Source organism: Aspergillus karnatakaensis (genome assembly GCF_047715665.1).
Source record: "Aspergillus karnatakaensis strain CBS 102800 unplaced genomic scaffold BJY04scaffold_16, whole genome shotgun sequence".
NCBI lineage: Eukaryota > Fungi > Ascomycota > Eurotiomycetes > Eurotiales > Aspergillaceae > Aspergillus > Aspergillus karnatakaensis.
The window spans coordinates 236,329-253,951 of record NW_027395728.1 but is presented as its reverse complement, the minus strand read 5'-3'; the positions used below and the strand labels follow the sequence as shown (position 1 = coordinate 253,951).

General features: G+C 52.6%; 6 protein-coding genes across 6 annotated transcripts; 4 read left to right on the top strand and 2 right to left on the bottom strand.

Annotated features, from left to right (window-relative positions):
• Position 1: 1 nt before the first annotated feature.
• BJY04DRAFT_31832 (phytanoyl-CoA dioxygenase family protein) lies at positions 2-1,449 on the bottom strand. The gene is made up of 3 exons (XM_073720122.1): positions 1,160-1,449; positions 746-1,109; positions 2-631 (listed from the first exon to the last, which is right to left on the bottom strand). Exons 1-3 carry the CDS (start codon positions 1,362-1,364, stop codon positions 280-282), a joined length of 921 nt encoding a protein of 306 aa, XP_073572829.1. The 5' UTR covers positions 1,365-1,449; the 3' UTR covers positions 2-279.
• A 960-nt stretch (positions 1,450-2,409) lies between these two features.
• Positions 2,410-4,011, top strand: BJY04DRAFT_226806 (uncharacterized protein; the record flags this gene model as incomplete). Its single annotated transcript, XM_073718498.1, has 3 exons — positions 2,410-2,857; positions 2,905-3,177; positions 3,225-4,011. 3 exons carry the CDS (start codon positions 2,410-2,412, stop codon positions 3,527-3,529), a joined length of 1,026 nt encoding a protein of 341 aa, XP_073572828.1. The 3' UTR covers positions 3,530-4,011.
• Positions 4,012-4,740: 729 nt separating this feature from the next.
• On the top strand, positions 4,741-7,429 carry BJY04DRAFT_185548 (citrin). The gene is made up of 3 exons (XM_073710788.1): positions 4,741-5,126; positions 5,190-6,392; positions 6,437-7,429. Exons 1-3 carry the CDS (start codon positions 4,938-4,940, stop codon positions 7,151-7,153), a joined length of 2,109 nt encoding a protein of 702 aa, XP_073572827.1. The 5' UTR covers positions 4,741-4,937; the 3' UTR covers positions 7,154-7,429.
• A 392-nt stretch (positions 7,430-7,821) lies between these two features.
• On the bottom strand, positions 7,822-8,584 carry BJY04DRAFT_216730 (DUF5321 domain-containing protein; the record flags this gene model as incomplete). Its single annotated transcript, XM_073715845.1, has 2 exons — positions 7,822-8,027; positions 8,086-8,584. 2 exons carry the CDS (start codon positions 8,582-8,584, stop codon positions 7,822-7,824), a joined length of 705 nt encoding a protein of 234 aa, XP_073572826.1.
• A 319-nt stretch (positions 8,585-8,903) lies between these two features.
• On the top strand, positions 8,904-15,065 carry BJY04DRAFT_216729 (C50 family peptidase; the record flags this gene model as incomplete). Its single annotated transcript, XM_073715844.1, has 1 exon — positions 8,904-15,065. One exon carries the CDS (start codon positions 8,904-8,906, stop codon positions 15,063-15,065), a length of 6,162 nt encoding a protein of 2,053 aa, XP_073572825.1.
• A 188-nt stretch (positions 15,066-15,253) lies between these two features.
• On the top strand, positions 15,254-16,811 carry BJY04DRAFT_185538 (S-formylglutathione hydrolase). The gene is made up of 4 exons (XM_073710787.1): positions 15,254-15,638; positions 15,738-15,958; positions 16,045-16,239; positions 16,323-16,811. The coding sequence occupies exons 1-4, from the start codon at positions 15,374-15,376 to the stop codon at positions 16,506-16,508; spliced, it is 867 nt and encodes a 288-aa protein (XP_073572824.1). The 5' UTR covers positions 15,254-15,373; the 3' UTR covers positions 16,509-16,811.
• Positions 16,812-17,623: the final 812 nt, after the last annotated feature.

Sequence of the window (17,623 nt, the reverse complement as noted above, 5' to 3'; positions counted from 1 at the left end):
ACTGACAGGATTCAAGTCCCGTCTGTCTTCTGTGTGCTCACATGTCATGTCCGTCGCTGTCTGGCTTGGTCCACGATATATATTTTTGTTCCCGCCACGCGCGAGACCTCGAATCTGGGCAAGTAAATCTGTCATCCATGGATCGAAAAGCTACGAGGGGAGGCTCCATATAACTGAGTTGTAGATCTCGTCTTTTTCTATCTAGATAGTAGTCACAGCCAGTCACAACAGCAACAGCGCACTCCCAACACGCCCCTCGCCCAAAGCATCAGGCGTAACTCAGAAATGGATACTCTTCGTCTTATCCAACTCCTCCGGCCGCACCAGGTAAATCGGATCCACCTCATCCGCATGCCCACACACGGGGTCACTCATGGAATACCCAATGAATCTCTGCGTCTCGCGATCGTACTCGCGCACCCGATCCATCGGGACAGCCAGGTACTGGTTTTCTTCCTGCCGCAGGATACCCCGGATCACGCAGGTTGTGAATACGAGCCGGTGATCATCAGTGGTCGTGTTGTGCCCGCCGCCGTGGTATACGGAGGAAAATAGGATCAGCGCGTCGCCTTTTTCCATGCGCGCATGGACGCAGGAGGATAGCGGGGGTGCGGTTGGGCGGTCGTTACCCCTGGTTTATTCGTTTATGTTAACAAGTGCTAGAGTGGCCTTTGGTAGTGTGGAATGGACTGGCCTGGAATGGACTGGCCTGGCCTGGACTGGACTGGACTGGAACAGAACATACCATAGATGGCTCCCCGGGATGAGCTGCGTGCCTCCGTTCTCCTTCGTCACCTTGCTGCCAGCCACGAGCATGGTCATGGCAATCTGCTGGCGGTAGTCGAACGTGTCAGACTCGACGATGTAGTTGTGGTTTACGTAGTCGTCGCGATGGAGCGGCTGGGCCCTCGCCCCAGGCCCGACCCTAAGAGCTGAGGTTGAGCTGAGGCACGGGCGGGACACGGACTCGGTGCGTTCGTCGCCCCACCAGTTCCAGCTGCGTGTTGTCAGGAAGTGGTCGCAGAGCTGCTGGAAGAGTGGGTTCATCATTTGCGTTCGTGTGTATGTTGGGCTGATGGAGACTAGGTTGGGGGTTCGCTGGGTTTCCTCTGGCTAGGGTTAGCAGGGCTAGCATGCTTTTTCGGGTGTTATGCTTTACTTGGGAAGAATGTGCCGTCCCATCGTGGCCATTGTTCGAGGCGGGGATGGACTTCCGCGTATGCTTGGTCGACGTCGGCGGGGGTGACGAGCTCACGTACAATGACAAAGCCATCGCGCTTCATGTGGGCGATGATGTGCTCTAGGGGAGTGTCCTTTGTCACGTACTGGATGTTGGGACCGTCTTCATTGTTAGGTGTGGCCATAGTGGGAGTGGCTTGGGGCTATTGTTATGGTCTCAATGAGAGGGGGGTCTTCAGAGTAGCTCAGTAGATATTTGAATGAGAAACATGTATTGAATACAGTGCGGAAAAGAACGAGACTGTCGGAGGGCAGATACTTGGAAGCATATGTATTTGCATTAAGGTAGAAAGAAACTAGATTGTCTCATGGGCACCAAGCAGACTGGTATTGGTAGCGGCAATCTGCAGGGTGACGAACCTCAATAGATTCGAAACTGGACCAGATTGCTCCCCTGAAACAAAAAGTCTACTTGGCTTCCGAACATGCGTATATATGATGGATTGGACGATCTTCAGGAGAGGAACCGGTTACCGACGGCATCAATTGCTGGTATATTCTGGGACACTCTCAAGCGCCGACCTCTAGTTGTAAGGCTTCAATGCTCGCGACTTTGTTCTCATTAGTGACTGGGAGTTGCAAGGTGTATTCTGGTTGTTTGTATTCCGGCATAGAACTAGTTCGATCGCACGTCAGCGTTGCACAAGCTTCTTTCAGAGGATCTGCAGTCGGGATTGCGATCACATTTAATCCAACCAAGTAAATACCTTAGTTTTGGAAGTGGTCCTGCAGTTCGCAGTATTGACTCGCACGCACTTGAGCTTGGCGTGTTTAGAGGCCATAGCTGGAGAGACGCGGCAGCTCGAGCCAGCCAGGGTTCTATCCCTGTTTGACTCCACAAGCCAGGCACAGCGAGTGACAACCAGAAGCAAGACTCGTTAGTAGACGGCGAGGCGCGGTTTCGAGTGAATCTGGCTGCAAGCAACGTAGGCTGCACCGCGTATGCAGAGCAAACATCGATGAGAAATCGGATGACTGACGATCATCTTCGCAGGCAATCGACGTGCTTGGTGGCTTCAGAAAAAGACGTGCAGCTGTTCCGAGATGTCCGTAACAGACAGCATGCTATAGCGCCCCAACCAGACTGAGAAATATATCATGCCATTGCAACCCAAACACACTACCGTATGTCTTCCAACCTCTCTGGGTAAATCCAAGCTATCAGCAACAATGGACAGCAGTCTTTATGCTATTCCTGTGGGCGCTACGATTCTGGTCACCGGCGCCAATGGCTACATTGGCTCGCATGTTTGCAATCTTCTGCTCTCCATGGGGTACCAAGTTCGAGGCACCCTCCGCTCTCCTAAGCCCTGGTTAACCGCCTTCTTTGACGCCAAGTATGGTGCCGGCCGCTTTGAGCCCATCCTCGTCCCAGACCTGACAGAGAGGAAGGCATGGCAGATCGCCGCAGAGGGAGTCCAGGGAATCGCGCATGTGGCTTCTGACATGTCAATGAATCCCGACCCTGAGCAGGTCGTGCCCCAAATGGTGCAAGGAATACGGAATGCGCTGGAGACGGCAATGCAGCAGCCTCAGGTGAGGAGGGTAGTGTATACCGCTTCGTCAACCGCGGCGTTCATCTCGGTGCCGAATAAAGAAGGGGTGCGAATTACACGAGGTAGGACGGCAATTGAGCAAACTGAAAGGAGCTGACGCGAGCACCAGAAACTTGGAATAATGCCTGTGTTGATGCCGCCTGGGCTAAGGACACCCCGGACGACAAGAGAGGGTTTCTGGTATACAGTGCCTCCAAAACATTGGCTGAAAAGGAGGCGTGGAACTGGGTGCACCAGAACCAACCTCGGTTTGAGTTCAACTCACTTGTGCCCAATACCAACTATGGCCGCATTCTGTGCCCCGAGATATCTGCTGTCACTATGGTCGGGACCGCCAATCTGCTCCTTGGAGATGGCAGCATTATTCGACGCTTTCCGCCTCGTGGGTCACTACAATTCCCCTTCTATTCTCTGGCTGATTTCCCTCAGAGTGGTTTGTGGACGTAGAAGATAGCGCGAGGCTTCACGTTGTTGCTCTTCTCAGCCCGTCTGCAGTAGGAAAGCGCATCTTCGCGTTTGCGCAGCCATTCAACTGGACCGATGTCCTTACCATCCTCCGCGAACTTCGACCGGACAACACTCTTCTCCCACCATGTCCTGAAAATGAAGGAAGGGACCTCAGCGAGATCGAGGATGCTCCGGAAGCAGAGTCAATGATGAAAGAGTTCTTCGGTACCAAGGGCTGGGTTGGCTTGAAAGAGAGTCTGGAGGCTGCCCTCGAAGGGCGTTGGTAATCTGTATCTAGGAAACAGATGGCTACCAGGCTAGCATGTTTCGCTTGTAGCAAATAATGCGGCCCTTATGAGCTTGTCAGTTGATGAAAGCTCAAGATGCTCGGGTGTCGGTAGGTGTGCGTGTCGAATGCCCCGGTTGGGAATGATACAGGGGAGATCATGTGATCGTCAGGTGAAGCTGTTTCGGCCTTGTTTTCCAGGTGCCTAGGTACGACCTTCTCAAAAACCCCAAGAACACATTCAACCAAGGACATGAGTGGTGGCTAAACTCACTTTGCACTGTTACCCATGGCCCGATGAAAGACATTCCATCCCCTTAAAACATATATGACAAGAGCACCCGATGTCCGGTACCCCAATTAGGCAGGGCTAAGCACTCCCGCCCGCCTCCAGATCTCCAAGGGAGGGGAGCACGCGCGCTAGAACTCAAAAAGCACATCGCACATCATCCTCCGGGATTTATCTTCCTTCGACTCTTGGGCTTGGAGAGCATGGCATGTCCATCTCGGCCCGGTGAGAGAGTTGGGGAAATCTCCAATCCCCCCTCACGAGCGGTTCCGAAGTTTGCCGTAGGTGCGGAGTTGTATGACTACTGCGTTTTAGTCAGCTCGGTGGTTGTCCGTTTGGTATTTCTGTTCTCTTGCTAACAGATGACTGTTTTGACCGGTGTCGGAGGGTTCATGTCATATGCATGGACTATTGATCAATATGACTCTGTCTGTTGATTCTGTATTGCTGGCAGCTAGACGAGGGTAATAATGTACCTTCATCGGCGGCTCGTCCGATGTTTATCGCAGGTCGGGTAATATCGAGACAGTGAGGGGGCGGTGAGCTCGTGACCCTTGAGGCTTGGGCCTTGGTTGTGGTGGGTGGGTGTCACTGTCTGGGCCATGCCGGCTGTGCTTTTTCTGGGTTCGGCGGCACTTTGAACCTTGCCTTGCCGTTTGTTTCTGTTCTTCTGGTAGGGCGGAGGTTCGCCAGGGGGGCGTGCGCCTATTATCCGATCTTGGACTCTGACAAGGGGCAAAGAATAATAAGAGTTTTTTTTTTTAAACCCTTCAAAGACTGTGACAGCTGAATGGAAAGTAATATGTATGGGCAGAGATCCAGAAAAAGCAAATTGGCCACGTAGATTTTATTTGCTATTCTTATTGCTCACCTGATGAAATTTTCATCTGATATTATTGTAGGAACTGCAATCCATCTGTAGATGATCTGCCCCCATTTTCTCGTCCTCCTCTATAATTTCCCTTCTCCACACCTCTCTCTCTCTCCTCCATCCCAACCCCTTCCCTTTCTCCTCTCATTCGTCTTTCGCTGCATCTGTCTTTACTTTCTCTTTTCTATTCTTATATTGCTTGCTTTCCTAGACCGTTCTGTCTTGCATAGAGGATAGACATTTTTCATTATGGCCATGACGAGCGTCAAGGAAGCTGTTAAAGAGTCCTTGGTCGGCACCACCATTGACGAGCCGAACCTCTCCCAGCAGATCAAGGCCAACTTCCAGCGACACGCTCGAAAAGATGAAGAAACTGGCGAATTGTACATGACCGAAGCCGACTTTGTTGACGCCATTGCCCCGAAACACGAAGACTACGTGGGTGCCCCGATGTGTCATACGACCATTTGGCCGAAACTAACATGATTAAACTCTCTGCAGCATAAAATCAAACGCGAACACTACGGGATTCTCTTCAGAGTCGCTGACTCCCGCCGATCCGGCCGCATCAGTGTCCGCGAATGGGCGACCTTCGAGAACCTGCTTGCGAAACCTGACGCCGAGTATGAGATTGCCTTCCGCCTCTTCGACACCGACGGCACCGGCACCGTGAAATGGGAGACATTCCAGAAGCTGTACAACGAGAACAAGACAAAAGAGAGCATACCCTTTGATTGGAACTCGGGATGGGCGGCTCTTTACACGGGCAAGGCCAAGACCCGGCACGACATGACATACCCCCAGTTCGCGCAGATGCTTCGAGGCCTACAAGGGGAGCGCATCCGGCAAGCCTTCCACGTGTTTGACAAGGACGGCGACGGATACATCGAGCCGGAGGATTTTCAGCGTATCATCTTGGAGACCTCGAAGCACAAGCTGTCAGACTACGTGTTGGAGAACTTACCGAGCTTGTGTAACATCTCGACTGGAACAAAGATTTCCTATGCTACTGTGCGAGCCTTCCAGAATGTCATGCGCGAGATGGATATGATTGATTTTGTCATTCGTGAGGCGACGGATAAGAGTGACGATGGAAAGATTACTCGGTCTGACTTTTTGAATGCGGCGGCCCGCTTGACGCGGTTCTCCCTGTTTACTCCTATGGAGGCGGACATTCTGTTCCATTTTGCGGGACTTGATGCGCCGTCTGGTCGCCTCTCGCAGAAGGACTTCTCCAAGGTCATTGATGCTTCGTGGCGTCTGCCTGTGGCTGCTGCCGAGCAGGCTCTCTCGACTGCATCGGGTGCTGCGCACAAGGCGGCCGATACGGGCAAGTCTGTGCTCCACGGTATTTTGGAGTCTGTTCACCACTTCGCTCTTGGTAGTATTGCTGGTGCTTTCGGTGCTTTTATGGTTTATCCCATTGATCTGGTCAAGACCCGCATGCAGAACCAGCGGTCTAGCCGCCCGGGCGAGAGGCTCTACAAGAACTCTCTTGACTGCGCGAAGAAGGTCATTCGGAACGAGGGTTTCCTCGGGTTGTACTCGGGTGTTATTCCTCAGCTGATTGGTGTCGCCCCGGAGAAGGCCATCAAATTGACGGTCAACGATCTCGTCCGTGGATATTTCACGAACAAGGAGACCCATAAGATCAAATGGGGTCATGAGGTGTTGGCCGGTGGTACCGCAGGTGCCTGTCAAGTCGTACGTTTATCTGTCTTGATATATGGATATCGCTAACAAGCTAGATCTTCACAAACCCTCTCGAGATTGTCAAGATCCGCCTGCAGGTCCAGGGTGAGATCGCCAAAAACGTCGAAGGTGCTCCCCGCCGCTCCGCGCTGTGGATCGTCAAGAATCTCGGTCTCGTCGGTCTCTACAAGGGCGCCAGCGCCTGTCTCCTCCGTGACGTCCCCTTCTCTGCAATCTACTTCCCCACCTACTCGCACCTGAAAACCGACTTTTTCGGCGAATCCCGCACCCACAAGCTCGGTGTCGTCCAGCTCCTCACCGCCGGTGCTATCGCCGGTATGCCCGCCGCTTACCTCACAACCCCCTGCGACGTGATCAAGACCCGTCTCCAGGTCGAAGCCCGCAAGGGCGAAAAGGCCTACACCGGTCTCCGTCACGCCGCCGTCACAATCTTCAGGGATGAGGGATTCAAGGCCTTCTTCAAGGGCGGTCCCGCTCGTATCCTCCGCTCTTCACCGCAGTTCGGATTTACCCTTGCCGCTTATGAGGTTCTTCAGAAGTGGCTCCCCATGCCTGGCTCCCACGACGTCTCACCAACCGGCAACGTTGAGCCTGGCGTCGGCGTCCCCATTGCCAAGGAACCCCTGCCTTATCTGCGGTCACGGAACGCCCTGAAACTCATCCTCGACCTCGATGAGAATATCGGCCGCGTCCCCATTCCGGATGCCGAGCGGTGGCCGAAGTTTATTCGTCCCGGTTCATCGAAGCAATAGATTAGAGTAGAGAAGAGTAAGAGATATCTTGTTGATTTACTAGCGATGCGTTGTCTGCTTTACTTTCTTTTTCTTTCTTTTCTATTCTCATTTTCGTTTGGGATTGGGTTGGGTTGAAAATACTTGCTCTTTGTCTTGTGTATCTTGTGAACAGCGTCTAGCTTGTTCGGACGGCTTGAACTCAATAGTCAGCTTAAGCATCTTGCACCATGTACTAAAAGAAGATAGATTGGGGATGACCTACATATCCAATTGGACACGACGTACCATATTGACCGTTATCGCGCTGCGTTATTATATATCTCCTCGGCCTTGGGATTGCTTAGCCTCCTGAAATTGACCGGAGACTCTCTCCACACGTAAAGATAATTAAAAGTGTGGTCCTGTGTTGGTATTCATTGCGTTGATGGTATCGCTGAAATTTATAATACAAGGGTAGATTCTACATGGCAGTTCTTGACTAGATGAGCTGTCATCGTATCCTGCCAATGATGTTGGCACTCTTAGGGTTATATGTTGGGTGAGAGTGAGTCCACACGCGCACTAGATAGGCGTCCCAGGTATCAAGAGTCCCCGGAGCACTTCTGCCCCAAAGATTCGTAATGCCTGCTTGATTTTTGGTCAAAGCACAGTTCGGCATACGGTCCGGACATGCTAGAAAGTCTGGCCTAGAAAAATCCGGCCCTCCGTTTCGGCTGAGCGTCTATCGCCAGGTCGTCGCTCCTCGAAGCCTCCTTCGCTGCAGCCTGCGCCTGCGCTTGCTTCTGCTCCTCTAACTTCGCAGCCTCAGCCCTCTCCTCCTCCTCTAGTTTATCCCTTTTCGCCTTTTGCTTCTGATGCCATAGCGAATCCTCCTGCTCGATTTCCCTCAGAACTACACGGCACACCCGTTAGCAGCCACACCTTAACCCGAAACAAAAGAGAAAACCTACCCTCCTCCCACTCCCTCTCGACCCCCTCATCACCCTTCCCTAGCAATTTCTCAACATCTACGTCCTCCCCACTCTTCACCTTCTCAATGACCTCCCTCAGTAGCCGGATCTTCGCCTCCGTACTGCGCGTGTAAGCGGTATATTCGTTCTTGAGCGCAATCATCCGGATCGCTTGCGACCCGATCAAGATAAAGATAACAATATAGAAACTTGCGGGGTTCCACTCTGTGGATTTTGGTTTCGTGGCGTGTGAAGAGGGACTTGAGGATGAGGGGGAACGGGAGAAGCGCGAGCGCAGGAATTTCGGCATCATCGAGGACCAGAATGAGGGCGAGGCGATCTTGGGTAGGGAGGGAGTGCGGCTGCTGTAGGTTCTTTGCGTGGTGTAGAGGGTATGTGGTGGTGCTTGTGGCTGGGGTTGTGATCGATTGGCGAGCGAAGCGCGGGGTCGTGGTATTGAGCGGAGAGGGAGGTTTGTTCGAAGGCGTGTGGGGTTCATCTTGCCGGTGGTCAGGTCTGACTGAGTCGAATTGGGTTGGTTGGAAGTCGTAATATTGAAGAGGTTGAGTGAATAGATAGCCTGCGATGTCCGCGGATAATTTGCTCGCCGCCTCAGGCACCAAGGCCGAGAGCCGGGGACAAAGACCGCTCGCTCAGATACGCTAACCCACCTTCGGCGACGGTTGCTGCGACAACGCCGTTGGGACTCGGCTGGCTGGACCCAACTCACTCAATCGACAACGTCAAGCCCAAACCAGACCGACCTCAAATCATCACTAACCGCCCAGACTCAAAGGCATGATATAGACTCAACTATTATGGCCGTCACACCATTCCTATCCGATTCTCCTGTGGAATTGGTCAAACAGACCATCCAATCCACGTCAACATGTACCAACGCAACCGTCTTGTCGCTCCAAACACTATTCCGGAATTCACCTACAACGACAGAGAATGAAACTACCACGACGAAACGAACTGCAAGGGGAACGAAGACAACGAGCTCAAGTACCGCGTCATCAAGAGCGAAAACGACGCGGACACGGACAACCAAGACAGCGGTTCCGGAACAGATCACACAGGAGAATGCGCGGTTGTTGTCGAATCAGGAGAAGCTTGCGCTTGCCACGGAGGTATTCAATACGACGCTGAAGACGCTTTCTGAAGCCGTGAAGGTGGCCACGACCATTTCGAAAGAGCAGAAGAAGAACGCCAGTCCGGTGAAACGGGGGACGAAATCACAACGGTCGGCGACGGGGCAAGCAGAGGAGAAGAAGGAGGCTGATAACGGGGTCTTTGCGGTTGCGGAATGTGCGCGGTTCTCTCTTGCATCGTTGCGGATGTTGAAGGCCGAGCAAGGGCAGGGAGATGGGATGCCCAATATGCAGCTGGAGCAGGGCGCTGTTGTGCTGGCTGGGAGGTTACTTGCGCTGGGACTGAATGATAGCGCGTATAAGGAGCTGAGGGGCTTGAAGAGGAGGATCCAGAGTTATCTTGATGGACCAGTGACTGGGAAGACGAAGGAGGCCAGGGATGCGGAGGAAGAGCCGAAGGAGCGGATGTCCGATCTGTTGTCATTCTCGAATCTGGCCAATGCTCGGTCGGTACTTGGATTACTGGTTTCGTTTCAATCGAACGCGTTACGACTTATAGCTGCAGAAAAGCGACCGGCTACGGTGCAGAAAGTTCTCTCCTCGCTTCAGTTGACGGACAAGAGCAGCCCTGCGAATGTGATCACGGATGCGATGGAGGCGGGAGCTCTGCCCAAGGACAAGGCGGCTGTACAGCTCCAGCTGTTGGCCAGCACGGTTCTGACTCTTTCCACCCACCAACAGAGCGTTACCGGCAGCTCGGCCAAGGAACGCTTGAAACCGGTTACCGTGTTAATAGTACAGCTGTTATCCCTTGAGATTCGATGTTTGTCTTGGAAAGTTTCAGGCCATGTTTGCGAGGACGGGAAAGAGATGTGGGATCCTCTAGCACGATACGTCGGAGGTTTTGCGCAAGCGACGAAAAGCATTGAGAAAGCCGAATTCGCTAAAATCTACAAGGCAATCGTTCGGGTCCAGTCCGCCTTTGCAAAGACGCAATCGCGCACGGCAGCCAGCCCCAAGGACAATATTTCTGTTGCTCGGGTTGCTACAATTCTCGGAACGCTTGCACAGGATGCTGGTTGTTTCAATGAAGGTCAACAACTGTTTACGGAATCACTCAGCCCCCTCTCGGCCGGTCAGTGTCTCGGTTTGGCATCTGTCCGGTGCAAGATTGCATCCCTTCAATTTCAGGCGCTCAAATCCTCAGCTAAATTTTCAGCCGATATATCAACTACGGTTTCTGAAGCAACGAATGCATTGAGTTTACCATTAAAGGGAAGTGCCCAAGATCTGGACGAGCTTCTGGTCCACGCGGCGAAGCTGAAGAAGTTAGCCATGGCATGGTTTGGAGACCTAGTCTCAAGAGGAGAGGATGGCAGCGAGCGCGAAGACTTTTCACCTGTATATGAATATTTGAACGGCTTTGTACGATTCTTGCGACGATATATTGGTCGGCGGCCCGCGGATGATGAACTGGAGGCTCAGCAAGTATTTTACAAACGTATCGATGCGGCACAGAATATAGTCCTCGCAGCAGTGGATTCCACTGTCGCCATCGGCAAGCTCTCTGTCATGTCACAGAAGCCGCCATGGGACGACATGATTTCCACGTTGCTCGATTGCCAACGACTTCTCACAACCATTGAGCCCCAAGACTCAGAAGCCGGAACCGATATCACCGGCATGGCCCTTGTCAAGTTGTCAAACCTTTTCTGGTCGCGCTATATCAGAGAGAAGGAGTCTGGGAAAGGTGCGAGGGAGCTTTTGCCTCTGCTAAAACAGTCCACCAACTTCCTCGCCGGATGCTCGCCGTCTCAGCGAACGACTGGTTTTGCACCGCTGAAATACGAACGACTGGCGTATACATATGTGGAGGGTGGTATGGTCTCTGATGCTGAGGTTGCCTTCTGCCAGTCAGTTGGGGAGCACATTGCGGCCGGTGCCCTGGGAAAGCTCACCTCATCTACAAGTGGGCTTTTTGCCCATCAAACCAGCTTGGATCCGAAAGATAGTACGTTCACACTGGGACGAGTTCTATCTGCGTATCTCAAAGTGAAACTGCGTAATAAGAGGACCTCGGTACATGACATTTTCGACGACCAGACCCTGCCATCCGCACAACGTGGCCATGCTCTGGAGTGGCAGCTCGGTATTCTTACCGATCTCCAGATTTCTTCTTATAATGACGACATCTTCAGATCTGTGTTTAGGGAAATTGCTTCCCGACTTTTCGAAGTTTACTCTTCTGAGCAACATCCTCTTCGCCGCTTGCGGGTAGCACTCCTAGGGTTACGATTCTCCCTAGAGCAGCCTGGATCTGTGGATGCACCTCTGCTTAAGGTGTTGATGGAGGAGGCCGCAATTGGGCTGGAGAACGAGGATATAGGAGAAGACAACGATATATCTTCTCTAGGCACTCATTTACGGAACTCGATTCGCCTCACGCTCGGTCTTCTTCAAGGGACTCTTGATGCCGACCAAATCAACCTCTTAACATCGTCATGGAGCTCATTGTTGCGCAAGAGTCAGGATTTCAAGACATTGGTGGCATGTGTCGGAAACGTGGATTACTATCTTCTCCAGATGAAAGCCGTGGTTGACTATACTGAGATACATGGGCTCTGGAAACTCCAGCTGTCTACACTGGAGTTGGTGTTGCGTGTTGCCGAGCTGCAGGGAACGGTGGCGTTCTCGGAAGCCATCATGATTCTTTCCCGGCTTGTCCTTCAATACTGCCGTCTCGGACTCTGCACTAAAGCCCAATTGCTGCTTGGTCGAGCGGAGGGCTATATTGGTCATTCTGAGGTCTCATCTCTAGCAAGGCTATCTCTTGAGCTAGCCCGCCTAGGATTCTACATCGAGACTGGGGACATCCAACAAGCGGCGAGCGTTCTGTCGGCTGCTAGAATGGTGTACGAGAAGAACCCCCCAAGTCAAGACCTCGGCGTCTTGGCCAAGATCTCCTGGGAGAGGCTAGTGGCTGATGTAGCTTATATGAGCTCGCGGCTATCTTTTGCCCAGGGGTCGATCAAAGATGCGCTGTATTTCGCCAAGCTGGCCGTGAGACTGAACTGCCGGATCTGGGCAAAGGTTGAGAAGCTCGCTCAGAAGAAACAGGAAAAAGCTGCCCCTGCCGACAGTTCTGAACTCGAAATTGTCGTTGAGGGGATGGCGAAGCTGGAGGTGTCTCAGACGCCCTCAACCTACTCGCAGGGTGCCCCATTTTGGCCTCATGTCGGATCACACCACAGCTCGTTACTCAACCTTGCAAATTTATCTGCCCATCATGGGCTGTTCCAGGATGCCATATACTACGGAGAACAGGCCCTCAAGATTAACAAGTCACTCAATGCAAATGCGCGCTTGATTGCTTCTCAGGCGCAGCTTGGTTCTCACTGGATCCTGGGCGGTCATATCTCTAAAGGTCAGGAGCTTCTTGAATCTGCCAAAGCGCTCTCCGAGCAGCTAGATAGCGGTATTGAGCTTGTTTCATTGAAGGTGGGTCTCGCTGCTCTGTACAGGTCACAGGGTGATTATCACAACGAATATCGATCACTTCGGGAGGCTGAAAAGCTTACCACCGGTTTTCTGGAGCCTGAGCTAGCTGCGACTGTGCCAGAGCTAGAGGAGAAGATGGACAAGCTACGGATTCGGCCAACGAGCAGATCGACTAGGCAACCTGCTACAATCGCCCCGAGGAGAACACGCAGCGGCACTAGTGGCACTACATCTACACGAAGTACACCAAAACCGCCTCCGGCCGAGGCGAATGCGGTTGGCTCGGATATGCTATCCCAGGTGAAGAGTGACATTCTGCGACAACAGGCTGTCTGTTTGCGTGCCGATCGAGAGTTTGAGAAGGCTTCAGCCTTGTTAGTTGAGGCTCGGAAGCTTGCAGTGACCCGGGACAGCAAGATATCTGTGCATTTGGGTGAGAGCGAGCATCTTCTCGCCGATGCCATTCGACACTTTGCTACGCACGCGGTATACTGCGTTCTACCTGAATCGACCATTTCTCTACCCTCATTACAGCCGTCAAGCAGGCCTGCTAGTGAAGCTAGCTCCGGCAAATCTACAACACGCAAGACTCGAGCACCGACCCGAGGAACACGCTCCAAGGCCTCGCCTGCGACAGAAGATTTTTCGGTCATGTTATACAAGGCTGGTGAATGCCTCACCGAGATATTCCAGACTGCCACTCATCTGGGGTCTACTCTTGATAGCCACTCCGCTTCGCGCTTGATGAGCCGGATCTCCATGCTGTCACATGTTACTGCTTCTCAAAACCAAGCTTCTGGGCCGCAGTCTGCCGCAACCATGAACGAAATTGGTCGCATTGGCGCCTTTGCGAGAGAACGTGCCGCCATTGGCATTGACAAACAACTAGCAGACTACTGTGACCCGCTTCTGTGGCCACGCTCGGAGCTGATGGAGTCAGAAGACGTCAACATCGATTTTACTACCGAGTATGTCGACATCCTACCGGAGAATTGGAATGTGCTCTCCCTATCTCTGAGCGCGGACCAGACCGAGTTTGTTATTTCGAGGTTACATCAGGGCCAGTCTCCGTTCTTGCTCCGCCTACCTTTGAGACGTGGAAACTCTGAAGACGATGAGGAGGAGCAGTTTACCTTTGAAGATGGAAGGGATGAGATGAAGGAGCTCATCCGACTAGCTAACGAGAGTGCCCACGCGGCAAAACTACAAATTGACCGACACATGAAGAAGGAGTGGTGGAAGAACCGGGAGGCGCTGGATCGCCGAATGGAGAATCTGCTCCAGAACATTGAGAACGTTTGGTTTGGAGGGTTTAAGGGGATTTTCTCTCCCGTCCCGCATGATAGCAAGTCTCTTGCACGGTTTGCTAGCTTTTTTGAAAATATTCTCGACAAACATCTTCCTTCGAGGATGAAGGGCAATCGTGCGGAGAGTCCAAAGCTGACGCTTCACCCGAACGTCTCGGAGCTGTTCGTGGGCGTTAAGGACCTGGTGGAGCAGGAGGATCCGGAAGATGCAGTCATGGACTTGCTCTACTTCGTCGTTGATATTCTCCAGTTCCAAGGTGAACGGAATGCTTATGATGAGATTGACTTTGATCTGATGGTCGTTGAAACGCTGGATCTCGTGAGGGCTTACCATGAGACAAACAAGAAGACGCGGCACCCGAACAACACTGTCCTCGTCTTGGACAAGTCTTTGCATCTGTTCCCGTGGGAGTCTCTCCCTTGTCTGCAAGGACTACCAGTCTGTCGCGTGCCCTCTTTGGAGTGTCTTCGTGATCGGGTTCTACAGTTCCGATCTCAGAAGAAGACCGGCTACGGAATTGACCGACAAAACGGTACCTACATCCTCAATCCGACTGGCGATCTGCAAACGACGCAAGCGACCTTTGAGAAGGATCTGTCCAGCTTATCCGGCTGGAGTGGTGTTGTCAATCGCCAGCCCACCGAAGAAGAATTTGAAGCGGGCTTACAGTCTAAAAGTCTCTTCCTGTACTTCGGTCACGGCAGCGGCGCACAGTACATCCGCGGCCGAACAGTGAAGCGCCTCGATCAATGCGCAGTAACCTTCTTGATGGGCTGCAGCAGCGGAACCCTTACGGAAGCAGGCGAGTACGAGCCATACGGAACCCCGATGAACTACCTCCAGGCGGGAGCCCCTGCATTGGTGGCCACGCTCTGGGATGTCACTGATAAAGACATCGACCGGTTTGCCAAGTCGACTTTTGAGCATTGGGGCCTGATACGGGAGGAGTGCGGAGAAATTGGAGATGATAGAGTAGCTCTGGACGCGGCGGTTTCGCAGTCGCGGGGGGCTTGTGTGTTGAAGTATCTGAATGGGGCGGCGCCCGTGGTTTATGGCGTTCCCGGTGTTTTTCTAGAGTAGTTTCGGGGGATATCCATAGAGGAGTTCTGTGCATTGTATATACGGAGTTATCAATATCATGACCATATTTTATCTTCAGTTCTGCACAAGACATGACAAGACAAGGAAAAGACTGCCAGAAGGAGACAACGGATGCGGGGGAGGGAGGGAGTGGGGAGCATTACGACAAAAACGAATAAAATACGGCCCCTCATTCCCCTCATCGCCCAGCTCTTTTCTTGACATCACAGCACTGCTCACCTCAACCTCCCTTCCATCCTTCCCGGTTCCTCTCTCACCATCAATCCTAGAGCAAATCCACATCCACAATGTCCGTCACAACAAAAGCTTCAATCGCCTCCTTCGGCGGCAAGCTGCTCAAGCTCAGCCACCCCGCCAAGTCCACAAACTGCGAAATGAACTTCAACCTGTACCTCCCGCCGCAGGCCCTGAAGTCCGACGCCGCCAAGATCCCCGTGCTTTTCTACCTCTCCGGTCTGACCTGCACGGCCGATAACTGCTCTGAGAAGGGGTTTTTCCAGCATGGGGCGAGTAAGAAGGGCATTGCGGTTGTTTATCCCGATACGAGTCCTCGTGCGTTTACCATTGGTTCCTTATCGCACTTATTCCTCTCGATGTGTAGGAAGGAGTGTGTTGAGAAAAATAGAATGTATGACTGACAAGAAAATGCAGGCGGTCTCGACGTCCCTGGTGAGAACGACTCGTGGGATTTCGGCACAGGAGCGGGGTTCTACGTCAACGCGACGAAGGAACCTTACAACAAGGGCTATAACATGTATACCTATGTCACTGAGGAGCTTCCTGAGACGGTGTTCAAAACTTTCCCGCAGTTGGATAGTGGGCGGGTTAGTATTACGGGACATAGTATGGGTGGGCACGGTGCTTTGACGCTGGTATGTTCTGTCCTCTCCTTGATAAAGCCGTTGAGCTGGTCCTTTCGGGCTTAGATGTGCAAGGAGTGCAAAGCTGACTGGAGAAGTTCCTCCGCAACCCGGGCAAATACAAGAGTGTTTCTGCTTTCGCGCCGATCTCGAACCCCATTAACTGTCCCTGGGGACAGAAGGCGTTCGGCGGGTATTTCGGTGAGGAGCAGAAGGAGAAGTGGAGTGAGCATGATGCGACGGAGTTGATTAAGAAGTGGAAGGGCGAGAAGGTTGATATCCTGATTGATGTTGTAAGTCACTCACCTTTTCCGGAGGCATTGTTCTCAAACAACAACCACCCCTGCATGAGACGGAACAAACCTAACGATAATAGGGCACCGGCGACAACTTTTACAAACAGGGCCAGCTTCTCCCCGAGAACCTCGAGAAAGCTGCAAAGGAAGCTGGCGTGTCTGGCGTGAACGTCCGGTACCAGCCTGACTACGACCACAGCTACTTCACCATGGCGACATTCTCAGACGACCATGTTGAGCATGCGGCGAAATATCTCTTTGCATAGTGGGTGATCCTCTCTCCCGCTCTCGGTCTGGGAGTGGATGTGCTGGGATGATGGTGTCTGATAGTGGCCAGCGACCGGCGGGCGAATCTTTGATATGAATGATATGGGCTGTGCTGTGATATAGATAAAATGGATATGTGATTGTGCCTGTGTGGTATTGGTGATGGTATCGAAGTAGGGAAACCGCGGACACGCCGAATGCCCAAATGTAACACTAGGCATCTGTCACCAGTGTGGGTAGAGTGGCGATGAGCGAACTATGAAGCGCTGTGTAACTTCCAGCGAGGCTATGCTATGCGATCAAGTTTTCAAGAGAACGGATTGCATTGCAGATGCTGGATGAGACCTCAATGCATATTGTCGCACTATGGAATGGCGACTGCTGTCCAAAGAACGACCAGTTTTTCATCATGATGATACACAAGATTTCTTCTCAGGAACGAGGGAGGCTGGGAACTGCCCACCACTCCAGCAATACCATCCGTTGCCACCCTCCAGAATCCAAGCACATCACTCCAAGTCACACACAAGCCCTCAAGGAGTCAACAAGGGCCAACCAAGCGGGGTACCGCAAGGCTTAACCCATCCTCGCTCCATCACATCCTCCCACTCCCCATCACCCACCCCACCACCTCCACCAACGGATCCTTCACCAAGCCTTGTAGCAACCAATTGGCCATATGCCGAGTGTATCACACTCCCAAACTCAAACTTCCTGAAGAATGTGATTGGGATGTGATGGCCTGCATGTGCACTGTCCCTCCCTGCCGTGCGTCCAGAATAGTGATGGAGGGGGCTGGGTATCATTGGCCCCATGTCCCGAGTTGAGTTCGCCCACCACTCTTGATTGGGAGAGGAGAGCAGTGATCGCGATGCAGACGGTATCTCGGTGTCTGGGAGGTGTTTGGTCGCGAGAGATGATTGGATCAGGCTGATGTGACGGTGTGCTGGGCGTGCGTCTTGTCGGCGCTTAAATAGGGCTAAGGGGTGTTATTGGCTAGCAGTTGACCACCCTCTCCAGCACCCCCATTGCTCTCCTCTGAAGCTGGTGAAGCCTTCGAAGGGCAAAAGGTATATAGCCGCCCAGCTCGCCACCATCTGCAGGAGCTGGTTTT